This window comes from Macaca fascicularis, chromosome 3 (assembly GCF_037993035.2).
Source record: "Macaca fascicularis isolate 582-1 chromosome 3, T2T-MFA8v1.1".
Taxonomy (NCBI): domain Eukaryota; kingdom Metazoa; phylum Chordata; class Mammalia; order Primates; family Cercopithecidae; genus Macaca; species Macaca fascicularis.
In genome coordinates this window covers 118,533,031-118,558,405 of record NC_088377.1, presented here as the reverse complement: position 1 = coordinate 118,558,405, position 25,375 = coordinate 118,533,031, and the positions used below count along the sequence as shown (strand labels likewise).

Below are 25,375 nucleotides of genomic sequence, written 5' to 3'. Positions count from 1 at the left end.
TTGGTCTCCTGCAAAGCTAACTTTCTAAGACTATTTTCTCAGATATCAATAAGAACCAATAATTCTAAATTAAGTAATACCAAAATAAATGACACCCAACAAACAAAACACTGTCAGAGCAATACTGAAACCCACTCCCATACATGTCTTCTGTGCTCCCCATTGTTTCTCTGTCCCAAGAATCCCAGAGGGCCTCTCACTGCACCACTCATCTACACATTTTTCCATACACAACTCTGTGAAAGTCTCCTTCCCCATCCTAAGCTGTTCTGATTATGCCAGGGTGCTAACTTCTGCAGGACAGTTTAGAAAGAGACCAAACACACACACACACACACACACACACACACACACACACACACACACACACAGAGCTATGATTTGAATGTGTCCTTTCTGAAATTCAGTTGTTGCCAACGTGAGAATATTAAAATGTGGGGCCTTTAAGAGGTGATTAGGCTCATGAGGACTTCCCCTCGGTGAATGGGATTAAGGCCCTCATAAAAGAGGTCCACAGAGAGGTCTGCTCTTTCTTGTCCTTTCACCTTCCACCATGTGAGGACACAGCATTCCTCACATTCAGAGGGTGCAGCCCTCACCAGACACATGAACCAACACCTTGGTCTTTGACTTCCCAGCCTCCAGGATTGTGAGAAATAAATTGTCTGTTCTTTATAAATTACCCAGTATTGGGTATTCTGTTATAGCAGCACAAAATGAATTAAGGCACAACTATACACCAAAATTAAAAAAATATATAGGTTTTTCTATCATATTTAAAAGATATCACTTTTTTAAAATTAATAATACTGAGATAGATGGCTTGAGATTTGTTGTGTTAGCAAAGGTTTTAAAACTGTTATGCCCAGTTTGGTCAGGTAAGCTAGGCTCTTTATTCTTTACTAGTATGTGTATAAACTATAATAATTTGACAATCTGTATCAAGAGTCTTGAAAATATTCATCCTTTTAACTAAAGAACTGAATTTCTAAGAATGCACCATAAGGAATAACTCAGAGATGGGCAAAAAAGATATGCTACAAGAATATCATGTATAGCATAATTTCATAATAAAAAAGCTAATAACCCAAATAGCCAGTATTAAAGGAATATCAAATACTTGAACCATACATATAATAGATATACAATTAAAATATATCAAATTTTCCAGGAATATTTTATAAAATAGGAAAATCATCATGAGAGTTATGAAGTGAAAAACGTGATATAACATTATATAAGCTAAATTAAGTTTAAGTAATTTATTCATTCATCAACCATGTACTGATACCTAGTATATAATACATGGTGAGTTAACAAAGATGACTAAGACAGCTTTTGCCTCAAGAAGCTCACATTTTTATGATAAGAGTAAGAGACACCTAAACAATAAAGTACCCAAAATCATTACCAGTAACTTGTTGGAGGCAGACACTGAATACACAGGTGAAAATAAAAATAGAGTATTGTTGTTAAAGTGCTGACATAAGTCAGGGAGGAGAATCACAAAAGCTTCATAGAGCAAGTGATGTTTGAACTAAATCTTGACAGGAGAGTCATTTTTGGATTCTGTAATCGACTATTATAGTTGTGGCTGTCTGTTGCTTATCTATCAGTCACTTCAAAGATGATATTATATTTTACTCTTCACAAGGATTTTTCTTTTTTGTGTGGTTTCCCGTGAGTGTATAAAAAAGCATAGTTCACTTATTGCAGGAAAATTTTCATAGCCTTATGGTCACAGGCTTTGAAATGTATGAAATTTTATTTTATGTGAAGAGGAGCAATAAGAATTAACTATGGTAAATATTTCAGTAAGCATTATTATATCATTAGGTAAGCTAGAGCTAAAGCACTTCCTACACTCAAAGGAACTATTTTAAGTAGTTTTGGAACTTGCGTACTTGCTTAATTTCTAGGCCTAATGTATATACTAACAACGTATTCCTTACATACAAATGTTCATTGGTTTTCCTGCTAAGGCCCAACGTTGAGTCTTATATGTACCAAAGCATAAACGGTGTGATACATGGTTCAAGATAAATAGAGCTGAGAATTGTACCTAATATTTGATTTTATTCTACATTTTGGGGCTCAAGTTGAAGGTAGGGGTTCTGGAACAGTGGGTTGTATAAGAAAGTTGAACAAACTAACCATTTGGTCAAATAGCATGAAACTGAGGAACATGAAAAAGTATGGGATAGGAACAAATCAGCATTTAGAACTCAAGCAGACAATCCTATGGAGACATTATAAGCAACTGATCAAGGAAATCCAGACCAGGTAGAAACTGGCTCTTAGCATACATCTGGCAGATTTAGAAAGAACAAGAGGTAAAACTGGCAAGAATCCCTGATGTTGTTGAGAGCACCAGCAGAGAGCTGTCCTAGGGTTTTATGGGTAAAGAGTGAACTATTCAGAGTGTGAAAGCCATTCAGATAGCTGTCTCTGTGCCTTTGCCATGTGATGTCCCTTCACCTCTCATCTCTCAGAGTGTTGCACAACCTTTGGAGGCCAGTACAAATGTAAATATCAGCCTTTTCTTGGCCCTTCCTTGCCCATCTCCAGCTCAGATAAGCTGGTCACTCCCCTTCAGTGATAGCCCCGATTACCCTGATTACAATTGTTATGTCTACATCTCCTTGAAAGATTATGAGCTCATACATGTCTATACTTCCCCATAGCTAAAGTTCAGTAAAATGTTTGTGTAGTAAATAAGGGGGCTTAGAGGGCACCACCCCAATGCTGATGTTACTATGTTATTTGTAATAGATCAAAATTGGGAAATGAGGAGAATAACTCTGCTAGAAAGAAGAAATATCAAACAATTTGTCTTCACCTCAGATTTAACTTTCCATTCCAGTTGACTTAATATGATGCAACAAATAATAAGAGAAATACCATAAACATGTACATGTACACAAAATTATTGGCAATATTAGCTCGGCCCTAGGATGGTTTAATTTCAACTTTCAGAAATGTGGATGTGAATACAACAGTAACAGTCTCCATAAATTTTTGAATGTAGAAAACCATTCAGAAAAAGTTTGAAACATTTAAATATCCCTTAAAAGTACACAATTAAATTAGGAAGACTAAAAGACTCCTCAAATCAGGTTTAATTCAGCCTTCTGCCAACTAAATTTTTTTCCCAGAACTTCCTCGTCATTCTATTACAGCAATACGTTTTTATTCATAATGAAGATGCTGAATTTCAAACTTCTGAAGACATTTCTGCATCACAATAAGCTGCAGATTAAATTATATGGCATATGATGTTAGTGTTAAGGATATTTTATTAGTTTATAATATTTTAAAACTTGGTGATTTGTGTGTAATGTCTCTTTTGTCCATTAACCTGACTTAGATTAAGAAAACAAATTTCCTATGCACATTAACCAATAGAATTATCAAGCACTGACACACACATACACACAAACTTAAAACAATGACATGCACTGTACACAAATTATGTAAAGACCTTCAAAATAGAAAGAATATTTCAAGTTTTCCTCTGGGTAAAAATTGCTATCTTTATACTTAAGGAGTGAAATGGTTTGTGTGCTCATGATGCATTTAGGAGTAGCTAGTTTTCTTCTTCCTCAAGAGACTTTTTTACATTGGCCCAAGATTTAGGAAGAACCAAGCATATATATGAATTCAAATTAAAAATCCTATTGTACTAGTGGTAAGAGAAACCTACTGTATAAATCCCTGAATACTGACAGTCCTAATTTTCATCTCCTTCATCACATGCCCTAAGACATATAGTATCTTCAGAAAAGTCGTTTTTAAAGTACACGAGACAGGATGAGAATGTTTCCAAAGTCTATTTACTGTAATGCTTGCAAAGGATTTCATTTGAATACATTTATACTAGTTCTTTTACCTGCAATAATAAATTTTAGCTCATTTCACAGCTGTATCCCATACAGCAGTCCACACTAAATATATCAGCTTAGCTGCCTGCGGACAAACATAATGATGCTTGCAGGTTTTCACTTGGATTCTTTCTGGGAAGAAAAGAAAAGGAAAACTACAGCTGGAATGCAATTCTCCCTTTAAAGGACACAGTGAAAGTCAGCATTTTCTATTGTTGATAATATGCCTATTCATGAAATTACATAGGTTTATATACTTGAAAAAGATTTCCCGAAATTAAAGGTAGACTGCAATATTTTATCAAAACACAACACAGGTGGTCAGACAAGGGAGGTGGGAGAGAAGAGAAAAGAACCACTGAGCATAATGAGAGACATTTGAAGAGACAGTGAAAGAAATCTGAGACTATAAAGGAGAAGAAAAGAAAAGTGTGTGTGGTGGGGGTGGAGGGGAGAGAGAGAGAAGAAGAGAGAAATGGGGAGAGGGAGAGAGGGTGCCCTGTCAGGTTTTTTTGGGAGACACACAGATGAGGAAGATTTAGAATGTTCTGTTGTGTGGCCTTCAGTTTAAACTCCTGTGTTATGTATTTTCAAGAAAATTCACAGTAAAAATCTGTATAACCCTTTACAAAATGAATTTAAAAATGTAAATATACTGAAACTGAATATTTAGTTATAGCTTGAAGCAGCACTTTATACTTTTAAATAAGATGCATTGCAGCATGAAACAATATGGGAACATACTTATATTTAATTATAGGGCAACAGATTTTATAGATAAAATATGTTATCATTTATGTTAGAAAAGTGAAGGAAACTATGAGAGAAAATGGCAAAATCTCAAGAACATGGTAAAGTGATCAGTCAACACATTACATAGTCAAAATATTTTTCAAAACACAAGTCTATAATCATTTACTCTATCTCCCTATACTTGTGTGAAAATATTAAATACAAATTTCTGTTGTCACCTATTATTTATACCATATAATGCTAATTTAAATCTTGGAGACTTAATCTTCACAAAACTGGAGAGTATTTTCCCTGACCTTGGCTTTTTCAATCAAAATAGTAGAAGCATACTTTAAAGGACTTTATAGAAAATTTCATTTTTATGTATATCATAACATCAAAAGACACCATGATATGTGTCCTGGCTGCTAGTTTTATACTAAGAGTGTGGTTTGGGTTAAATCACTTAACTTCAGTACCTGAGTTTATTCTTTCATTAAAGGAGACGAATGCCCTATATTAATGAAGAAATCGTGAGAATTTAGTGAAAGAACATGTATGCATGAGTGCTTGGGGAATTACAGAGTACTATAAGAATACAAGGAAGTATTGTTATTCCACCCACTAAGCTGTAAAAAGGATATAGGCACCTTCAAAACAGATTAGCATTGAAAGTTTTTATTGGTATAATTTAGATTTCTCTGCAACTTTAAAATACATGTGATAAGTCATGACAGCTCTACCATCCCAACTACTTTATTCTTTTCTTTATTGAAGCCTTCACTATGTGATCAGATTAAAAACCCAAAAGGAACTTATTGTTGGCATCCTATTAAGTGTGTTCATGATTATTTCAGCAGATTTTCTTCCTAAATACACTTTTATTCTTATGAATTAGGTCCCCTAAAGCACGTTCCTATATTTTAATTACTTATCTTCTGATTACATGTTCTTAAATGATAATTATGTTATATCTGAAATTCATAAAAAAATATAATATGTATTAAGCTGTGCTGGGTTTAAAAAATATGGCTCAACTGGGTGCAGTGGCTCACGTCTGTAATCCCAGCACTTTGGGAGGCCGAGGCAGGCAGATCACGAGGTCAGAAGATCGAGACCATCCTGGCCAACATGGTGAAACCCTGCCTTTACTAAAATTCCAAAAAATTAGCTGGGCATGGTGGCATATGCCTGTAAACCTGTCTACTTGGGAGACTGAACCAGGGGAATCACTTGAACCTGGGAGGCGGAGGTTGCGGTGAGCCAAGAGAGCGCCACTGCACTTTAGTCTGGGTAACAGAGCAAAACTTCATCTCAAAATAATAATAATAATAATAATAATAATAATAATATGGCTCAAACAGTTTGGCAGTTTCTCAGACAATTAAAAATACAGTTACCATAAGATCCAGCAATTTAACTCCTAAGTATACATTCAAGAAATGAAAATACATATCCACACTAAAACTTGCACATGAATGTTCATAGCAGCATGATTTATAATAGTCAAAAGGTAGGAACAACCCAAATGTCTATCAACTGAGGAACAAACAAAAGGAAGTGTATTTATCCAGCGGAATACTGTTTAGCAATAAAAAGAAATGAAGCAGTAATACATGTAAAACATGGATAGACTTTGTAAACATGATATGTGAAATAAAAGGTCACAAAGGATCATGCAAGTTATGATGCCATTCATATGAAACGTCCAGACTACGCAAATAGAGAGAAAAGGTAGATTGGTATTTGCCCAGGACTTGGGGTGATGTCTAAGGGATGCAGATTTCTTCTTGGGGTAATGAAAATGTTCTTGAATTGATTGTAGTAATGGATGCACAACTCTGTGAATACACTAAAAGCCTTGAATTGTACACTTTAAATGGGTGATTGCATGCTATATGAATTCTATCCAATAAAGCTGTTAAAAGAATGGCTCTTTGATAGCACTCCCAAGTATTCAGCAAATGACTAACAAAGGAGATTCATCTCATTTATAATAACATGGCACAAGAGTAATTTTCACTCCAATTTCCACATTTTTTCATAAAATGCTGAAAATAATTTAGCTTTTAGATGATTCTATCAAGGTAGAAAATTATTTCAATAAGAATGGTCTTGAAAGCTCTGAAAACTTTCATCATGATTCGGGAAATCATGACTCATGATTCTGCAGTGCTTGATCAATCAAGGTTGAAGAACCACCTTGTCTGCTTCATAATATTTATTCCCTTCTCGTGGAACTTGCACAGCTGAAGCAGTTCAAAATCACTTCTCTTATAAAACAAGCTGAGAGAACTAAAGAAATTAGATTAAATATTGCATTAAGAGACAGGGAGAGAAATGTATCTTAGCAATAGTCAAAGCTCTCCTTATGAATTATTTGATTTCATAAATCCAAATCCATTTTGATGACTCTCCCATTAGAGGTATGCAGTCACCACAGCAAACTCTCAAAAGAAGCTGTTTGATAGTCATTGGATCTTCTGATCTTTGCTGCATTTCTATGATTATCTGTGCCAGTTCATGAACAGCAGATGCCTTAATCCTCATCACTCCTCTCTCCACAGGACCCATGAAGTAATGAGAACAAATGAAGCACAGTGCATAGAGAAATGTTGATGTTGGCTGGAAACATGGCTGCTTAGACACTTTAATTTGAATTTGTTGTTACATATACTTTCATGTAGCCATGCTCTAAAACTAAAAAAAAAAAAAAAAGAATCTTTTAAAAATCTTTTTTACCCTCCATTTTTAAGCTTCATGTTTTTGAAGACCTGATATGATTGTCAAAGGCAAAGGTTGTCAATCAATGCCCCATAGTCCAATTTTGGCCAGCTAGATGCTGCATTCAGCCAACGGTATTGTCCTTTATGTGATTTTTTTGTTTCCAGTTGAACCTGGTCTCTACCTGATTGCAAGTGATGGACCTGAAGCAAGGTAAGGGAGTGGTGTTGCTTCTCTCAACCAGGTAGTCCACAACAGAGAAGAGTTGAGTACAGCCGGCCTTTATATCATGCCTCATCTACTCTCCTCATTTGTATTCCCTTTCACAGAACTCATCAGGGATGAGTTCTATACCTGTACATTTAAATATATGTACATATATTTAAGCTTTACTTACTTTAATATTACTTTACTCAAAATGGCAGAGGAAAAAATAAAATATTACATCATTCTTATTAATAAACCTGAAAGGATGCTACACTATTGAAATTACTGCATTTAATTAGCACTACCTAAGATAGCATTTCTCTTGGAAAGTTTGCAAGGAGAATTATAATAGCTCATTTAGATGAACAATCATATAAAACGCATATATTCACATCTGGCTTAACATTTGCAAATACATCCTTTCATTCCTGGCAATATTTTATAAACCCAAATAGACTTGAGCTCCTAGATTCTATGAATCAGAAAACAGCAAATAAACTTATTATTATTATGAAAAGACTCTGTCATCCATCCATTCCCTTCTTCTCCAAACTCATATCCACCCTTCTTCCCACCCCAAATTATTCCCTACTTTTTATGACTCCAAACTTCTTTCTATCCCTGGAAACATGCCATTTAATTTTTTCACAACTGTTCCTTCTCTGCCTGGAATTCTGTCTCTCTATAGCCTTTCTCCATTTGTAAACTGATTACCTTTCAGACTTGTGTCTTATGAAAGTTTTCCTTCCCTGTCTCATTTTGCAAGAGAATTACTCCCTCCTCCATTTTATATCCATATATGTTTATATTTTTGTAATAAGTTCACTAGCCTCAAATAACTTATTTACACAGGATAGAGAACGGCTTGAAGGACCTCGTGTGCTATTCATGTTTGTTCCCCTGCACCTGACACACAGACCTTGCCATAAAATAGGTACTAAGTGCCTGCCAATTTTCCTCAGTTGAATTTGATTAACACAAACTGGGGAATACAAAGGTCACTTAATTCAGACTGTGAATGGAATCCCCTGAAATAGTTGTGCAATGCGATATATGTTTTTACATAGATACCTGTAATCCATATTATTCCATCTGGGTCTATTACCATTCTTGCCTTAATGGTGTCATAACCAATGGAAACCATTGACAAGTAATGTTTTAGAGAAATAGTGTTCATGGATATGCTGGCAGGTAGATGCTATTAGAAAAGTACTTCTTGGAAATTTGTGCAAGCATTGCAGTTTGAAAACATTGTACAGGCACCAGAGTGGCAAACACAGGAAGATGGTTAGATATAAAAAGGGTCTTAAAATAAAAGCTGTAAGTTAGTGGAAGGTAATGCAAGGACTTTCATAATAGCTTTTATGAGTGGGTTATTGATGAACATAAGCTTGGCACAAAACTTTGTAAAATAAAATCTTAATGTAAAATTTGTATAATATTTTAGTAAAAAATGTGTATAATTGCACACATTTTAAAAAGTCACTACTATAAATACCACATAAAAACATATTTTAGGAGGTATAATTTTCATAATATCAGGTAAATGATGAAGTCCTGTGTGATAATTTAGCCATATATTATTGCATTATTTGCATGTGCCTGTATATATATATATATATATTCATGCATCTAGGTATGCAGACATGTATATGTGTGTGATTATGCCTATAAAGGTGCATCAAATTATTATTGTGATTCTGACATAAATTTACAAGTGCTTCACAAATTTTAAAGAACGTACAAATAAATGGGTTGTAATGGACATGAAATAGTTGAATCGTTGTCTCTCCTTCAAGCTGGGAGACAACATTTTCATTTCCTTCAGAATATTTTGAATCACATATATTGACGTGTGAAAGTGGGATATTCATATATATCTCACACACACACACACACACACACACACAATGCATCTTAGGAGAGGAGTTTAAGAAAGGAAGTCTCATCATTAATCGTACACTTCCAACATCCTTTCATTCACAGCATCACTGAGCAGAAAAGTCTTGCCAAGAATAATATCGGGTTTTCCAAGCAAAGGAACTTTGGAACCCACAGTCCCACTTAGAGAGTCAAACCTCCAGCACTGCCTACCTGACTAAGATATGCACAATCACAAGTACAATTAAAACACTGAGGCAGAATGCCTGCATTTAAAAACCATACTTTGAACAACCTTATAGTAAGGCTGAGCTTTGTAGTTTCTCTGTTGACTCTGACCACAGGTACAGAACAGAGCAATGTCAGATGCAGAGAAGCTTGACATTCATATGCAGATCCAAGGAGGAAAAGGAAACAAAGTAAAAAAGGAAAGGACGCAGACAGATTCAGAAGACAAATTCTGTACCAGTGAGCAGTTCATACCAGGATTATAGCCAAGTAAGGGATAACATTTACTGAGCGCTGGCTTGTGCCAGGCACCATCTAAGTACACTATAGGTTTATCTCAAGCTATCTTTAAAATAATCTGTAGAGGTAGTTACTAATATCATATCACATGGTATAGCTACAAAATAAAAGAGAGATTAGAAATCATATTCCTAATAAATAACAAAATTAGGTCAAAATTCATGTACTTCTGACTCAGAAGTCTGTTCTTAAACATCTTTTTATTGACTACACACACACACACATACAGACAAATGCACACAAACATATATTTATTTAACTAGTTATTGATTAGGTGCTTCTTTCATTCTAAGCTATGCATTCAATTCTTTGCAACTAATCTGTAAATCCCTGAATACAGTGGAACTCTGTAACATTTATAGTCACATTCTGATTTTTGTAGAGAAAATAAAAATAACTTTTAAATAATGCAAATCAAATAGTCACTATGTGTGTTCTGATACCACTTCTTCTCTGGTACAATAGGGAACATACCTACAAACACATCCATCTACAACACTCAGAATGTCCTGTTATTGCTAGTGCTATAATGGCCCAAGGGAAAACATTTTATACAGACTACATAGAACAATTAGAAAGCCCTGTATTGGCCACATACCATAAGTTAAATTATTTCAGCTACATAATCAATGTCTGTGCCCAATACATTTGCTTGGGAAATTTAATTTTCCATGAGGCAGTATCGTTCTAGGTTAGGCTGTTAATAGTGTACTATATTTCTATTCTCATGCACACCACCATCCACTTCTGGGTCATTGTTTACCTATCTCCTTTCTGAGTGTGCTCAACAATTTACGTCAATGGGAAGGTCATGGGACTAACCTAAGTAGCAGGCTGACTTAACAACTTGGTTTCAGGTCAACTTACTAGGGCTTCAGCACAGTGGACCTTCACTGTTTCCCAGAAGTTCAGAAAAATGTTGCATCTCCCACTTTCTCCCAGACTATAGCTTCCTCAGTGCAAAGCAAGGAAAAGTAGATATGCAGCTACATGATTTATTAACCGTACCAGAGTCTGCTAGGGATACAGGAGGTATGTATTACACTTGAAAATCTCCCCAGCTTGCAGGCTTAACGTAATCTTTATTATATTTGCCTATTTCCTTCTACTTTAAGATATCATTCATAACTCCCAAGGTATTCCTCTCAAGGGGGAGCAAAGTGTAGGACCATCTACATTTATTCCTTACTTAATTCCCATGTGGTTTTTTTTTCATTATTGAACAATTATCTTCAGTATGTGTCATTCTATCAGAACAATAAAAAGTGGAATATGTGCAGCACAGTCTGGATTGAGACTTTGAACTCTGCCAGCTAAGAGTTAGCTACCTAGTCTTGCTACTATTACTCCTAAAATTAACAGAATGCAGATCGATCACCAAAGAACATCTGCAGATGACAAGCAGATGAAACATCATGTTAGTAGGGAACTGCAAATTGAAACAAGATATGCATCCATTAGAATGGCTAAAATAAAAAATACTAAAAACACCAAAAGTTGGTGAGGAGTGGAGAAACAGGAACTCTCACTCACTGCTGGTGGAAATACAGAATGGTACAGCCACTTTGGAAGGCAGTTTAGCAGTTTCTTATAAAACTAAATATATTCTTGCCATATGATCCCGCAACATGCTCCTTGGTATTTACGCAAATGAACTAAAAACTTACATCCACACAAAAATATGCACATGAATATTCATAACTGCCCAAACTTGGAAGCAACCAAGATGCCTTTAAATAGGTAAGTGAATAAACAAACTGTAGTATAGCCAAAGGATGGAATATTTTTCAGCACTCAAAAGAAATGAGCTGTCAAGCCATGAAAAGGCATGCAGAAAACTTAAACACTTATTGCTAGTAAAAGAGGCCCAACTGAAAAGGCTACATATGGTATGATTCCAACTATATAACATTCTCCAAAAAGCACAAATATGGAGACAGTAAAAAGATATGTCTTTGCTAGGGATTTGGGAGGCAGAAGGGAGAAATAGAAGCAGCACATGAAATTTTCAGGGTAGTAAAACTATTCTATATAATACGGTAATGGTGGATAAATATCTCTACATAGTTGTTAAAAATCCTAAGAATGTACAATTCTAAGAGTGAATCCTAATGTAAACTATGGACTTTGGTTAATAATAATGTAGCAATATTGGTTCATTAATCGTAACTAATTTTCCACACTAGTGCAAGATTCTAATAATAGAGGAAAATAGTGGGAGAATGGGAACATAAGGAAACTCTGTACTTTCTGCTTAATTTTCTGTAAATCTAACACTGCTTAAAAAATAGTCTATTAAAAATAAAATCATTTTAATCCAAGCATCGTTCTCCCATGCTACCCCTGCCCCCACCCCACACACCAACAACAAATTAGAAAAACAGCTAAAGCCCAATGCGTTGTCTTCTGCTCAAGAGCAGGGCCTGACCCCCGGGCTCCACGGCCAGCCTTCTCTGTCCAGTGGGAGGCAGCGCCAGGGATGCCTTCCACGGTAGTACAATATGCATGGCTGGTGAGGGGTGGAGGTAGGATTTTCAGAATCTTCTTGAGGTTCCTCTGTTTAGCTCCTCGCCAGCCATCTTCCCAGCGCCTCTCTCCCGGAGCAATGAATCCTGTCAAGAGTGGCCCCTACTCAGTTGTGGACTGTAAATTGTCCTTCTCTTCTCTGTTCTCTGTCCCACTCTTGTCTTCAATCTCCCCTTCCTCCCCACTGAACTTGTCATGGGCCCACTTGCTTGATTTTCAGAACATGAACCGGCGCTGACCCGGAGGTCATCATGCAAGCAATACTTCTTGCTTTTGGGTGTGTACTCTGGGTCCCACTCCTCTTCCCGGTTTCTTTTTTGAAAATTGTTGTTGCTGTTGTTGTTATTGTTGCCAAAGCAGTTGCCTCTGCCCCAGCCTCTTCCTCTGGCTCGAAACTGAAAGGTTCCTCAAGCTCTGCCACCTCCTCTTTCACTTGGACACAAAGTCTTTGGTCCCCAGTCTCGATTTCTCAAAGCCCGTGGTGTTCTCCCTGTCTCCTCAATGTACTCTTCTGCTTTGTAGGAGTGAGATGACTGAGAGGAAGAGGAGGAGGATCTGGACCTGCCTCTCACCCTCCGGTACTTCTTCTGCTTCTTTGATCCTTTATGAGTTTTCTGTTTTCTCTGCTGACCTTTCCCTCGAGTGGATGGAGTCTTGGGAATTCACTGATTCTCTCGATTTACTTCGTTTAAGATCTCTCTCCTTATGTTTTTTTTTTTTTTACAACGTTCAATATCAAGGCTGAGATCAACAGGATCATCTCTATATTTTTCCTCAGCCTTGCCGCCAGATTCTTTGGGACTTTTCATTTCAGAGGATGCAATGGCATCTTTTTGGCTAGGTCCAATTATGCATCAGAAACAATAGATAGTTTACTTTTTGGTATCATTGCTCCAAGTATTGCCTAGTTTCCTTCACCCTTTCCCAATATGCTATTTTTTTTGTACAAATTTATACGGTACTTGTGCAATTTTGATATATGCATAGATTGCATAGTGATCAAGTCAAGAATTTTAGGATATCCAACATCCAAATAACGCACATTGCACCCATTAGGTAATTTCTCATCATCCACCCTCCTCTCACCTCCTAACCTTCACAAATCTCCTTTGTCTATCATTCCACTCTCGACATATATGTGTACACATTTTTACCACCCACTTATGAATCAGAACATGTGCTATTTGACTTTCTGTGCCTACCTAGTTTCACTTAAGTTAAAGACCTCTCGTTATATCCACACTGCTGCAAAACATACAATTTTATTCTTTTTTATGGCTGAATAGTATTATATTGTATACCTATACACCATACATTTTCATTGTCCATTCTTCTGTTGATGGACACTAAGTTTGATTCCATATCTTTGCTATTGTGAATAGTACTATGATTAACATGAGTATAGGTGTCTTTCGATATATTGATTTTTTTTTTTTTCCTTTGGGTAGATACCCAGCAGTTGGATTGATGAATTGAATGGAAGTTCTATTTTTATCTCTTTGAGAAATTTCCATAGTGTTTTCCATAGAGGTTGTACTAATTTACATTCCCACCAATTGCGTAGTGGATATCGAGCTCTTTTCCATATACCTGTTAACCATTTGTATGTCTTCTTTTAAAAATGCCTATTCATGTCCATTGCCCACTTTTTAGTGGGATTTTTAAAAACTGAGTTGTTCAAGTTCTTCCAGTATATTCTGATAAACAGTATATTCTAATATCTGGTATACTGCAGATGTTAGTCTCCTGATGGATGAATAGTTTGCAAATATTTTCTCCCGCTCTGCAGGTTGTCTGTTCACTCTGTTGATCATTTATTTTGGTGTGCAGAAGGTTTTTAGTTTAATTAAGTTTCATTTATCTACTTTAGTTTTTGTTACCTGTGACTTTGAGGTCTCAGTCATAAATTGATTGCCTCAACCAATGTCCAGAACAGTTTTCCATAGGTTTTCTTTTAGTATTCTTATAGTTAGGGGTCTTATGCTTAAGATGTTAATCCCTCTTGGGTAGATTTTTGTATGCAATGAGAGATAGGGGTCTAATTTCATTCTTCTGCACATGAAAATTCAATTTTCTTAGCACCATTTATTGAAAGGAGAGTTCTTTCCCCAATGTATGTTTCTGTTGGCTTTGTCAAAAATTAGTTGGTTTAAAATATGTGGCCTTATTTCTGGGCAATCCATTCTATTCCATTGATCTATGCATCTATTTTTATACTAGTACTATGCTGCTTGGGTTACTATAGCCTCATAATATAATTTGAAATTGGGTAATGTGATTTCTCCAATTTTGTTCTTTTTGCTAAGGATTGCTTTGGCTATTTGGGTTCTTTTTTACAGCTCCATATGAATTTTAGGATTCTTTTTCTAATTCTGTGAAACATGGCATTGGTATTTTGGTAGAGATTGCATTGAATCTGTAGATTTCTTTGGGCACAACAGTCATTGTAACAATATTAATTCTTCTAATTCATGAGCATGGGATGTTTTTCCATTTGTTTGTGGCATTGACAATTTCTTTCATCAGTGTTGTGTAGTTTTCCTTGAAGAGATTATACATGTCTTTAGTTGAATTCATTTGTAAGTATTTTATTTTTGCAGCTATTGTAAATTGGATTGTTTTCTTGATTTCTTTCTCAGCTAGGTCTTTATTGGTATATAGGAATGCTTTTAATAGTTTTATCACTTCCCATTAATATATACTTTTTTGCTGTTTAGGTACATAGGAACTACATGCATGGGAACCACCTATTTGATTTTTTGATCTAAGTAACCAATGAATTCTGAGAACTAACTGTGCAATGTACACCAAGAAAGACAGACAAGATATAAACAGTAGTGTTTTAAAAAAACTAATTTAAATGATCACCTATGAAGTAAAAACAAAACAACTCATAAAACAGAAACAATTCTACGATGATAACATTTAACGCTGTCATCACTTGAATGCATTTTAAACTATCACTGTAAAGTTCTGATGAAAAAATTAGAAAAGATATAAGATATCTACCTTATGACTCATTGGCATCTCTATTTCACAGTCTACACTGTCTCTTGTAGTAGGAAAGATATATTTTCTCAAGTGCCACATGCTCAGTGCCTCCTTCATTAAGGGCCAGTCTAATGTGCCTTTATATTAATTCTAAGGGATCCTGTCCTATACATTCACTACACTGAGGGACTTCCAATCCTCTCTTCGCAAAGAAACCCCACTATCCAGTATTCTCATTCTAACTCATATCAGAGGTCAAGAAACTTGAATTTCTCCTAAAAGGACCTAAACCACAATCACTTGACCAATAACCTAGTCAGAATGTCTTCCCCCCACCATCAGGCTAGTCCTCTATACAGTAATAATTGGCAGAAGAAAATCTGGATTACGTGCCATCCTATTGTACTCTTAATCTCAGCTATGATTGGGGGCTGCCATCATTTTACAAACCAGGTAGTTGTGTATAATTTTCAGAAGGAGTGACCTAAGTTACCCTAATTTCATTGAAACAGTTAAAGAGTCTTAAAATTCCCTGAGAATTTGACTTTGTGATCCAACCAACCTTTTTTTTTTTTTTTTTTTTTTTTTTATTTATTTATTTTTGAGACACAGTCTTGCTCTGTTGCCCAGGCTGGAGTGCAGTGGCGCGATCTCGGCTCAGTGCAAGCTCCGCCTCCCAGGTTCACGCCATTCTCCTGCCTCAACCTCCCAAGTAGCTGGGACTACAGGAGCTCGCCACCATGCCTGGCTTTTTTTTTTTTTTTTTTTTTTTTTTTTGTATTTTTAGTAGAGACGGGGTTTCACTGTGTTAGCCAGGATGGTCTCGATCTCCTGACCTCGGGATCCGCCCGCTTCGGTCTCCCAAAGTGCTAGGATTACAAGCGTGAGCCACCGCACCCAGCCAACCAATATATTTTTAATGAATTCTGAGCACTGATGGTGCTATGTAAATTACAAAAGAAAAAAAGACCAGACATAAACTGCAGTGGTTTTTAAAATGTATTTAAATGATCACTTACTAAGTAAAAACTAAGCAATGTGTAAAATACAAGCAACTATACTGTGACAGCATTTAATTTAGAAGTGATAGGAAACAATGTTAATTTCAAGAATGTAAAATATCAACTTTTTGAGAAATCCCCTGAGACACAATAACAAAATGAAGTATAATAAGTTCTGTTTACATAAGTAACCCTAAATTTGGTGCTGAAAACATTTTTATAGTCTTTGGTATGTGCTGTCTACACATAAGCGACAAACTAATAAAAAATATGTCTATAATAAAATAATTTCTTTCTATACTTGCTTTTTTGTCTTTCATGCTGTCATTTAGTTGCAGAAAACAGATAAGTATGTTAGACCAGTAAAATTTCTGCAAGTTATGTCATTTTTAGGTGAATAACTGGTAAAGAATGGTAAGAGAACTAACAGTTTTTGAATGTCTGCCGCGTTTAGGTCATGGCAGTACATACTTTCTGTTTATTACCTGTAGAAAAACCTCATAAATGCCTTCTTACTTCCAAACTTGTGTCATTGTTCTAAGGTGAAAAACAAAGCCAGGTTATTGATCTAACTTAACCAGTCAGGTAGAGGAAAGATGTAAACAGTGGTTTGTCTGATCTCAAAGTCTGTGTTCTTTCCATTCTAAAATGGTGTCTCCCTTATAACCTGGAGTATCTACTAGTCTGGTTAACTGTATCAATTCGTAATTTCTAGTGCATTTACTGGAAAAGAAAAGATGCTTAAGAGAAGGCTAATGCACATTATTGGGCTTGCTCCAGGTCATAAACTTAAATAGCTGTTGTACCATCTGACAGAATAATAGCAATAATAAAAACTATCACTTACTGTACTTTTAATATGTTTCAGGTACTCTCCTAGTACATTACATACATTACCATATTTAAACCTCAGAAAACCCCTATAGAATGCATCCCATTAATCCATATTGGAGATGAAGGAAAAAAAATTCAGAGAGATAAAATAACTTTGTAGGTAACATGAATAGAATATTTTCCATCCATGTTGCCCCAGATTGATTAATGTTGACACCCATGCTCTCTCTACCCTATTCCATCCTTCTCATTCATGAAATGAGAAAATGATGTGACATTCTGAATAAAAGTAAATTGTAAGAACAGTTTAAGTTCAAAACACTTGGGCTAGGATAATGCCACCTGATATTATGACTACCTGGAATGATATCCCTCTCTACTTTGTTAATTAAAGATAGGTAGAATTAAATGTTTTATGCAGAGTAATAAGTACTATTAGCATAAGTACACAAAAGTTAAAAAAGATAACATTGTTTTTACTAAAGTTGAAGAACAAAAGCATAATTTTAATGCAATTACTGTGTAAAGGACACAGTGACTGTCAATAATGGCAATGTCTTGCATTACATGAATCTAGTTCAAAAGTGTTTAATGTGAGTATACTCCTTGACAGAAAACACATACTTGTAAATACCCTATCACCTGAATTCTAAATAATGGCTATTATGTACATGTTTATTGGATTTCAATATAATTTCATCATTATGAAAATAAATTCAATTAACTCATTAAGATATTTTTGAAAATATATCTACGACAGAAGTTGATAGAAGTTTATGTATTCAATATTTTTGTCTGATTAATGCTAAGTCTGTTGCATTTTGCTTAATTCATTGGCACTCTTAATTTGGAATTGCCAAGTGAATATAACTAACCATAATTATTATAGAAACAATCTCATATGCTAGAATAATAAAAAGTGCAAATGTCCCTGTAATCCCAGAACTTTGGGAGGCTGAGGCGGGCAGATCACCTGAGTTCAGGAGTTCGAGACCAGCCTGTCCAACATGGTGAAACCCAGTCTCTACTAAAAATACAAAAATTAGCCCAGTATAGTGCCAGGCACCTGTAATCCCAGCTACTCAGGAGGCTGATGCAGGAGAATAGCTTGAATCTGGGATGCAATGGTTGCAGTGAACCGAGATCACGCCACTGCACTCCAGCCTGGGCAAAAGAGTGAGACTCCATCTTAAAAAACAAAAAGTGCAAATGCCATTAACACTTACTAGTAACAGTAGTTATTCATCTTTCAGTGATATGAATGCTATGCCTCGTGTGTATGAAATATGTTTTCCAATTATTCAAAGATAAGTTATCTTTGAAATGACTGTGATACAAAAGTGCTGCAAATCTTAACTTTTATATATTATTTATTTAATTAATTTTTAGAGACAGGATCTTGCTCTGTCACCCAGACTGGAGTACAATGGTGTAATCATGGTTGACTGTAAACTTGAACTCCTAGGTTCAAGCAATCCTCCCACCTTGGCCTCTAAAAAGTTATGGTATTACAGGTGTGAGCCACCCTGCCCAACAGACTTCTATATTTTAATAAATAAATTTTAATATCTTAAATTCTGGGGTTTTCCTCCTTATAAAACAACAACACTGTAGTAGAGAGACTTACATACCACTTATTAAACTTTATTGATACTATATCTTTTCTACTATCTTGCGTTTTATTCAATCAAGTTTATATCTCTATCTCTATACCTAAAATGTTTCCCAAAACACTGTGAATTATCTTACCAAGTTAACATACTTGATATTTTCTAAAATATTTCAGAATCCCTAGCCTTTCTAAATTTTTAAAATACTTTTTGCCACAATCTCCTTAATAAAATACCTTCTTCATCTAATGTATCTTGTCATTTGCCTTGTACCTTTTCTGACCATACTTTCTTAGCCTGTCCCTCTAGATTTTCTCCCACTTTGGCCCTTTATATCTCAATATTCTCTGTGAAATATCCTGGCTCTTCTTTTCAATATTTTCCTTGCTTTAATGATCCCTCCCACTCCCATGGATTGAAATATATATTTATTGAGTTCCATGCTTACACCTTTGGCCTAACTCCTTCTCCTAAACTGAATCACCCATTCACTAATTTTCCCATGAGATATATTAGTCTAAATATGTCATTGCTACCTCAAGCTCAGTATATCTGAATTAAACTGATATTCTTCTTAACAACACTAAGAAATCTGTTCTTCCTTTTTTCATACCCTGTACCTCCATTACTGGCTACAGGCATAATGGAAACCTTGATGGCATTTTCCTACTTTCCCTGGAAAGCACTGTATCTCCTGCACCCTAAACCTAAGCTAACATTGCTTCAGTGTGACCTCAAACCCTCTTCTACTCACTCTTCACTATAACTTCTATTGTCGGAGTTCTGTTCCCCTTTGTCTCTCAGTCAACAACTCACGTCACTGGCCTTCCAGCTTCTAAACTCATCTCTCTTCATTCTAGACAAACAAAATATCACTCTTCTGCTCAAAGTTTCCAGTGGCTACCACCTGCTTATAAGTTAAACTCCAATATCTTACCGTTGTTTGAAAGTTTATTGATAATCTGGTCCTATCTCACTGGATTGGCATGAAATCTTTTCATTGCTATCCAACATCTTGGGCTTGAGGTGCAGTGTACTACTGGGACTTCCAGATCTAGGAATGCTGTTGTGCTTTTTCATTTTTATTTTCTTTCTTCTCTCTGCTTAGAATGGCCTTCTAGTCCTTCCTTAGTCAAAATCCAACTCATCCCTCAAGACCCAGATCATATATTAAATTATCTTTGAAACCCTTCACACCTCCTTTATCAGTCAAATAACCTCTCTATTCTTATAATGTTCTATTCATGTGTATGGTATGCTATGTTGTAATTGTGTATTTATAGTATTGTTTAATTGTGAGTTTCTCCTAAAACCTATAATCAGTTGAATAATAAATTTTTTAAAACTTTAAATAATTTTTCTCGAGAGTTTCTCGAGAAATGAGTTTCTCAAGAGCAGGGATGACAGTATCCCATTCAGTCTTTACCACAATGGTTACATATTTTAGGTCCTCAATAACTCTTTGTTGTGAGTTGAATTAATAAAGCATATATAGATAGATACATATTTAAGATTGCATATAATGTATAAGTAATTATTATTGTACGTGAATATATTATTGTATGTGAATATATAATACACACATGGGTGTATTATGTATACACATATGTGTACAGTTGGCTCTTGAACAACATGATTTGAACTGGGCAGTTCAACTTACATGCAGATTTTCTTCTACCTCTGCCACTCCTGAAACAACAAAACCAACCCCTTATCTATCTTCCTCTTCCTCCTCAGCTTATTCAATGTGAAGACAATGAAGATAAAGACCTTTATGATGATCCAGTTCCATGTAATGAATAGTAAATATACTGTCTCTTCCTCATGATTTTCCAAATGTCATTTCTTTGTCTCTAGCTTACTTTATTGTAAGAATATAGTATGTAATACATATAACATACAAAATATGTATTAATTGACCGTTCATGTTATCTGTAAGGCTTCTGATCAATAGTTGGCTATTAGTAGTTAAGATTTGGAGGGGTCAAAAGTTATACATAAATTTTCCACTGTGCATGTGGGTCAGCACCCCTAATCTGTGCATTGTTCAAGGGTCAACTTTATATACCCTTATTTGTTGTATATATGTATTTATGTGTGTATTTATAATATATGTATCTGACATATGTATTCATATATATGAAGCACTTTCGGGGTCAAATGGGCCCTTAGATGTCATTTTATCTATTTAATGAATATTACAAAATAGAAAGCGAAGAACCAAAGTCATTAATGACTTTACCAAAGTTCTACAGCATGTTAGTAACATACACAGTTTGAGTTCCTGTCCCAGATCTTCATCCAGTGTAACAACTTTCACTACATCACTTTAATTCAATAATCTCACCATTAATCTGATTCTCTATAATCCTCTTTACCAAGACCAAGCTTACCCTATTGGAATAGACATTTTGGAGTATCTCACCTCTTTTCTCTTCCAATTCCCTTCTTCCCTGTTTATTTTCATCAAGTGATACACACATAGTGATTCTGTAACCTCTAAATTTTCATTTATGGTATATCATTTTTCTTTAAATATTCTCTAGTTCTGAGAACTACTTTCAACTCCATTACAAACATATTAAAGTCTCCTTTCCCTCTGATAAAAAATAATAAAGAAGTCATTATTTTGCTTTCTAATTGAATGAACTATTTTTTAAGGTGTCATCACATGTACATGCAGTTGAGAAAACTAAGGGTCAAAAGTTAGGTGAACTGCCAAAATTCCTATAGCTGTCAAGAGCTGGGACTGGCACTGGAATCAAGGTCTCCATACCATTGTTTCTGAGAGCTTCCCACTATTTTAAGCTGTTTATTGGCTTGTGTTCCTTCCGTGACATTTATGATGACATATATTGACACCTCAGATGCTGTACAGTGAATGTTGGCTGGACTGTTTTCCATCTGAATTATTGCTTGGCTCTTGTTACTTTGCTAGTATAAATTTCAACTAGGCAAGTACTAGTTTATCTTACACTGACTTACCTAAGAAGCTCTTCCCAAGCATCCATATGATACCATTTAACGGTAAATTATAATTTGATTAATGTTTGTCATTATGAATGTGTTTTTAACAGGTAAAACCCTAGCTTAGGCTAAATTAGAGATCTTCAACTCTTTGTTTCAAATTGAAATAAATTAGTTTTATTTTATTTGAATTCATTACTCAATGGATCTGCAAACTTAAGATGTTAGCGAGAATAATCTTGCTTTTAAAAATGTGTATGTGTTTCATGTAATATTCTAAGACAAATTGTGTACTTTGACTTTAAATACGTTTCTGTTTAATCTCCCTACTAAATGTCTAGATAGCTGCAACTTCTTTAAAAATTTCAGATATCGATATTGATGCAATCGTAGAATAAATTGAGCTGTCTCTTCAGCAGTGGTACAGAGATGGGTTGAAGCAGGAAGAGACCCACTCCCTGAAACTTGTTTGCAACCCCATGACGAACACATACTTTCCCTTTCAACTACAACATTCTCTTAATGTTTGGCATGACCGAGTTATTCTTGAATTACCCCAGCTCTAAGCAACGGGGATAATCTTTTCCCACTTTATTCCTACGAACATGTGAAGTTTTAGGTCCGCTAAAGAATTCTCAATGTTTTTTTAATGGACAGAGAAAGTGAGCCCGCAGAAAAGGGGTTAGTAATGCTTCACTTCGCATTGTTTTCCTGCCTGTCACGGCCCCCGCCAGAACCTCCAAGCACTTTGCCAGGGGGTACTGATGGGCAGTTAGTAGCTGCTTTTGTTGGGTGGTTGAAAAACAAAGCAAAATAATTCTCAAGGAAGGAAGGGAAAGTTTGAATCCAGACATCCTCAAAGTTGTACACTTTAAAAATCCTGCGATTCGCTAGTTAAGAATTGAGTTTTCAGTCTTTCCGGAAGGCTCACTGGAGCCCCATTCGCCTTTAATTGTTGGAACCGCCCTCACTTGGCTTGTTTCTGGGTGTCCCACATAACACAAAGCTAAAGTTAACAAATTCAACTCTATATCCACAAATGTCATGACAGCGAGCATATTGCTTGCCTAAACAATAAAGACCGAGGCTAAACTCTTTGCTTGTTCTTTGCTAGAAATGTGTTTAAGAAACTCCTAGTAGAATGAAAATCCAGAGGTTAAAAATATTGCACTTCATTATGGAAGTGCAGCGTTGCCCTCATTATGGAGCTGCGAGAGAAATATTCCAGCTACTCACTGTTGCCTCTTAGTTGTTATGCTTTTCTTTCCTAATTGCATCGGACATGACCTATTTGCTTCCTAAGAAATCATACTTTTTACCTTAGGATCCCAGCATAACCGAGCCATCCAAAAGCACCGGGGTCCCTACAGAAGCCCATCAGCTCCTTAATGTGCCCCCAGATGTGAAGATGGGGAAAGGGTAACTCCGTCCCACTTACCAGTCTTCCACAGATAGAGGGTGGGCACCTCCGCCTCGCCCTGTGCCGCAGCCCTGCCGGCGGCACCCGGGAGCAGCAGCAGCAGGAGCAGCAGCAGCGGCAGCAGCTGCAGGACGCCCCGGCGCGGCCCCGCAGCGCACCGGCTCCCGGACGCCCAGCGCCTGGCTTGCAGCCCCATGCCGCCCGCAGCCACTCCAGGGTCCAGAGCCGTAGCGCGCTCGGCAGGGAATTTTTCTCCGCTCTTGGAACGTCTTCCCAAAGAGTACAGAAAGCAAAGCTCTTTCCTGCTATTGTTCGCTTCAGATGAGAAGGAGGGAGAGTGCGTCTAACACCAGGGAACAATAGCGTCCGCGGTGGTGGCCGTGGCCGCCGCCGCCGCCGCCGCCTCTGGCGGGGATGCTGCTGCCGCTGCCATTCCGCGCAGAATGGCAGGTCCTGGCGGCTCCGGAGGCAACTGTCCTCAGGGGGCCCCAGCTGACTGAGCAGGTCTGCTAGGTCTGGGAGGCAGCGCAGCCCCCGCCAGCTGGAAGGGGAGGAGGGGGGCGTGAGCCCAAAGGAGCAGAGGGGGCTGGAGGCAGAGGGAGGCGAGAGCGCTAGGGCGAGAAAGGGAGCGAGCAAAGGGGAGAGGGGCCAGCCAGGCGACACCCAGTTCCGACATACCCGCCTAAAGAACTCCTGTGCACATGGTGCGATGAAATATGTTTGGAAGGATGCACCAATAAAAAGAATCATCACCCGGCAGATTTCAGAATGACAAATAACAGGCATTGATATTCACTGTCATCCAAGGAGTCAAACGCTAGATCTAGTGGCATGTTATTCTTAGTACGTATTTACACAAAGCATCAGTGTTTATTATCTATTTTTAAGCCATGGCTTCTGAATTACTTTGTGTGGGGAGCAGTATTTGAGATCAGATGTAAAAACACGAGAGCAGAAATGTTTACTTGTAAAAATGTACTTAAACACTTCTTTAAATGTTGTTTTCAACTTAATCTACTCTCAATAAAAATATGAGCAATACTGATGCTCTGTGACAAATTAAATTGTCTTTTAATAACCTTTAAAACTGAATTAGTATTTAATGAGTATTTCCAGTGCTACCTAATTACATAAATACAATTGTACAAAAAAAAAAAACCCTTAAAATTAAAATTATATTTCAGGTTTAGAGTTCTGTCCCTTCATCTACTTCTTTCTCTCAAAAATATGCTACTTCTAAGTATTCAGATAGTTATGAGTCAAATTAAAGGTCAAACTGAGTCAGTCATGCTGTCTGGATATCTTGGAATTAGTAAATTCTTCATTTAAAATTTCCCTGACACCAATTTACCTTAACTCTTACTGTAGCAAAATGCCTATCACCATCTAAATAAAGAACCACATGTGTTTGCATATTTCGTCCTTTGTGTTTCCACTTTCTTCTACCAGTAGTAATAGAAGAACGTGTGAAGTCAGATAATGCTTTATCCTTTCTCATTCTCCCTTTAGCCAATAATAATATCTTTTATTATTAATTCATTTCATAGTAAAGCTAAAATAGTAGGCATTTAACCATTAAAATTTCAGCACATGGAAAGCCAAAGAAAACTATTATCCCATCAGCAATTTTCAGGCAAATAAAATAAAATTTTAAAAGCAGGAAAACTACTTTTTATGAATTTACTCCAACACAGCTACCCAAGAGTTTAAAATGAGGAAGCTACTGTTTCTGAAAGAGGAAACCTTCCATAAGGCTCTCTTGGGACCCTTGTCATTTTGCAGAGCCTTCCAGACACAGCCCTTCTGCATGCATTAGATTAAAAACAGGTTTGATCAAATAATTCCCAGGTCCTGCCTGTTTAAGTATTCTGACATCAGAGGAAATTAGCTACGTTGAAGGTTGCAAATTTGGTCTTTGTTTACTTTCCACTCTGTTAGGCCTCTAAGAAGGAATTAAAAGCTCAGAGAGCCCTAGCTCTGTGAGTCTGTGATTAGGAGAGATAAGCTAGTGTGGCTTACTATTTCTTCACTGGTGGAAAACAGGCAACAATCAAAAGATTATAGTTTGATAAG

General features: G+C 36.4%; 1 protein-coding gene across 2 annotated transcripts in view; it reads right to left on the bottom strand.

The window, feature by feature from the left end:
• The window catches only part of THSD7A (thrombospondin type 1 domain containing 7A), a 789,627-nt gene that overhangs the window by 467,295 nt on the left and 296,957 nt on the right, over positions 1-25,375 (bottom strand). The window contains exon 1 of one of the 2 annotated variants that reach the window (XM_005550102.5): positions 23,321-23,747. The exons of the other annotated variant lie outside the window; for it this stretch is intronic. Coding sequence (XP_005550159.2) covers positions 23,321-23,498 — 178 coding nt within the window. The 5' untranslated portion in view covers positions 23,499-23,747. Of the gene's footprint in view, positions 1-23,320; positions 23,748-25,375 lie in introns of those variants that run through there. 2 annotated transcript variants of the gene reach the window in all.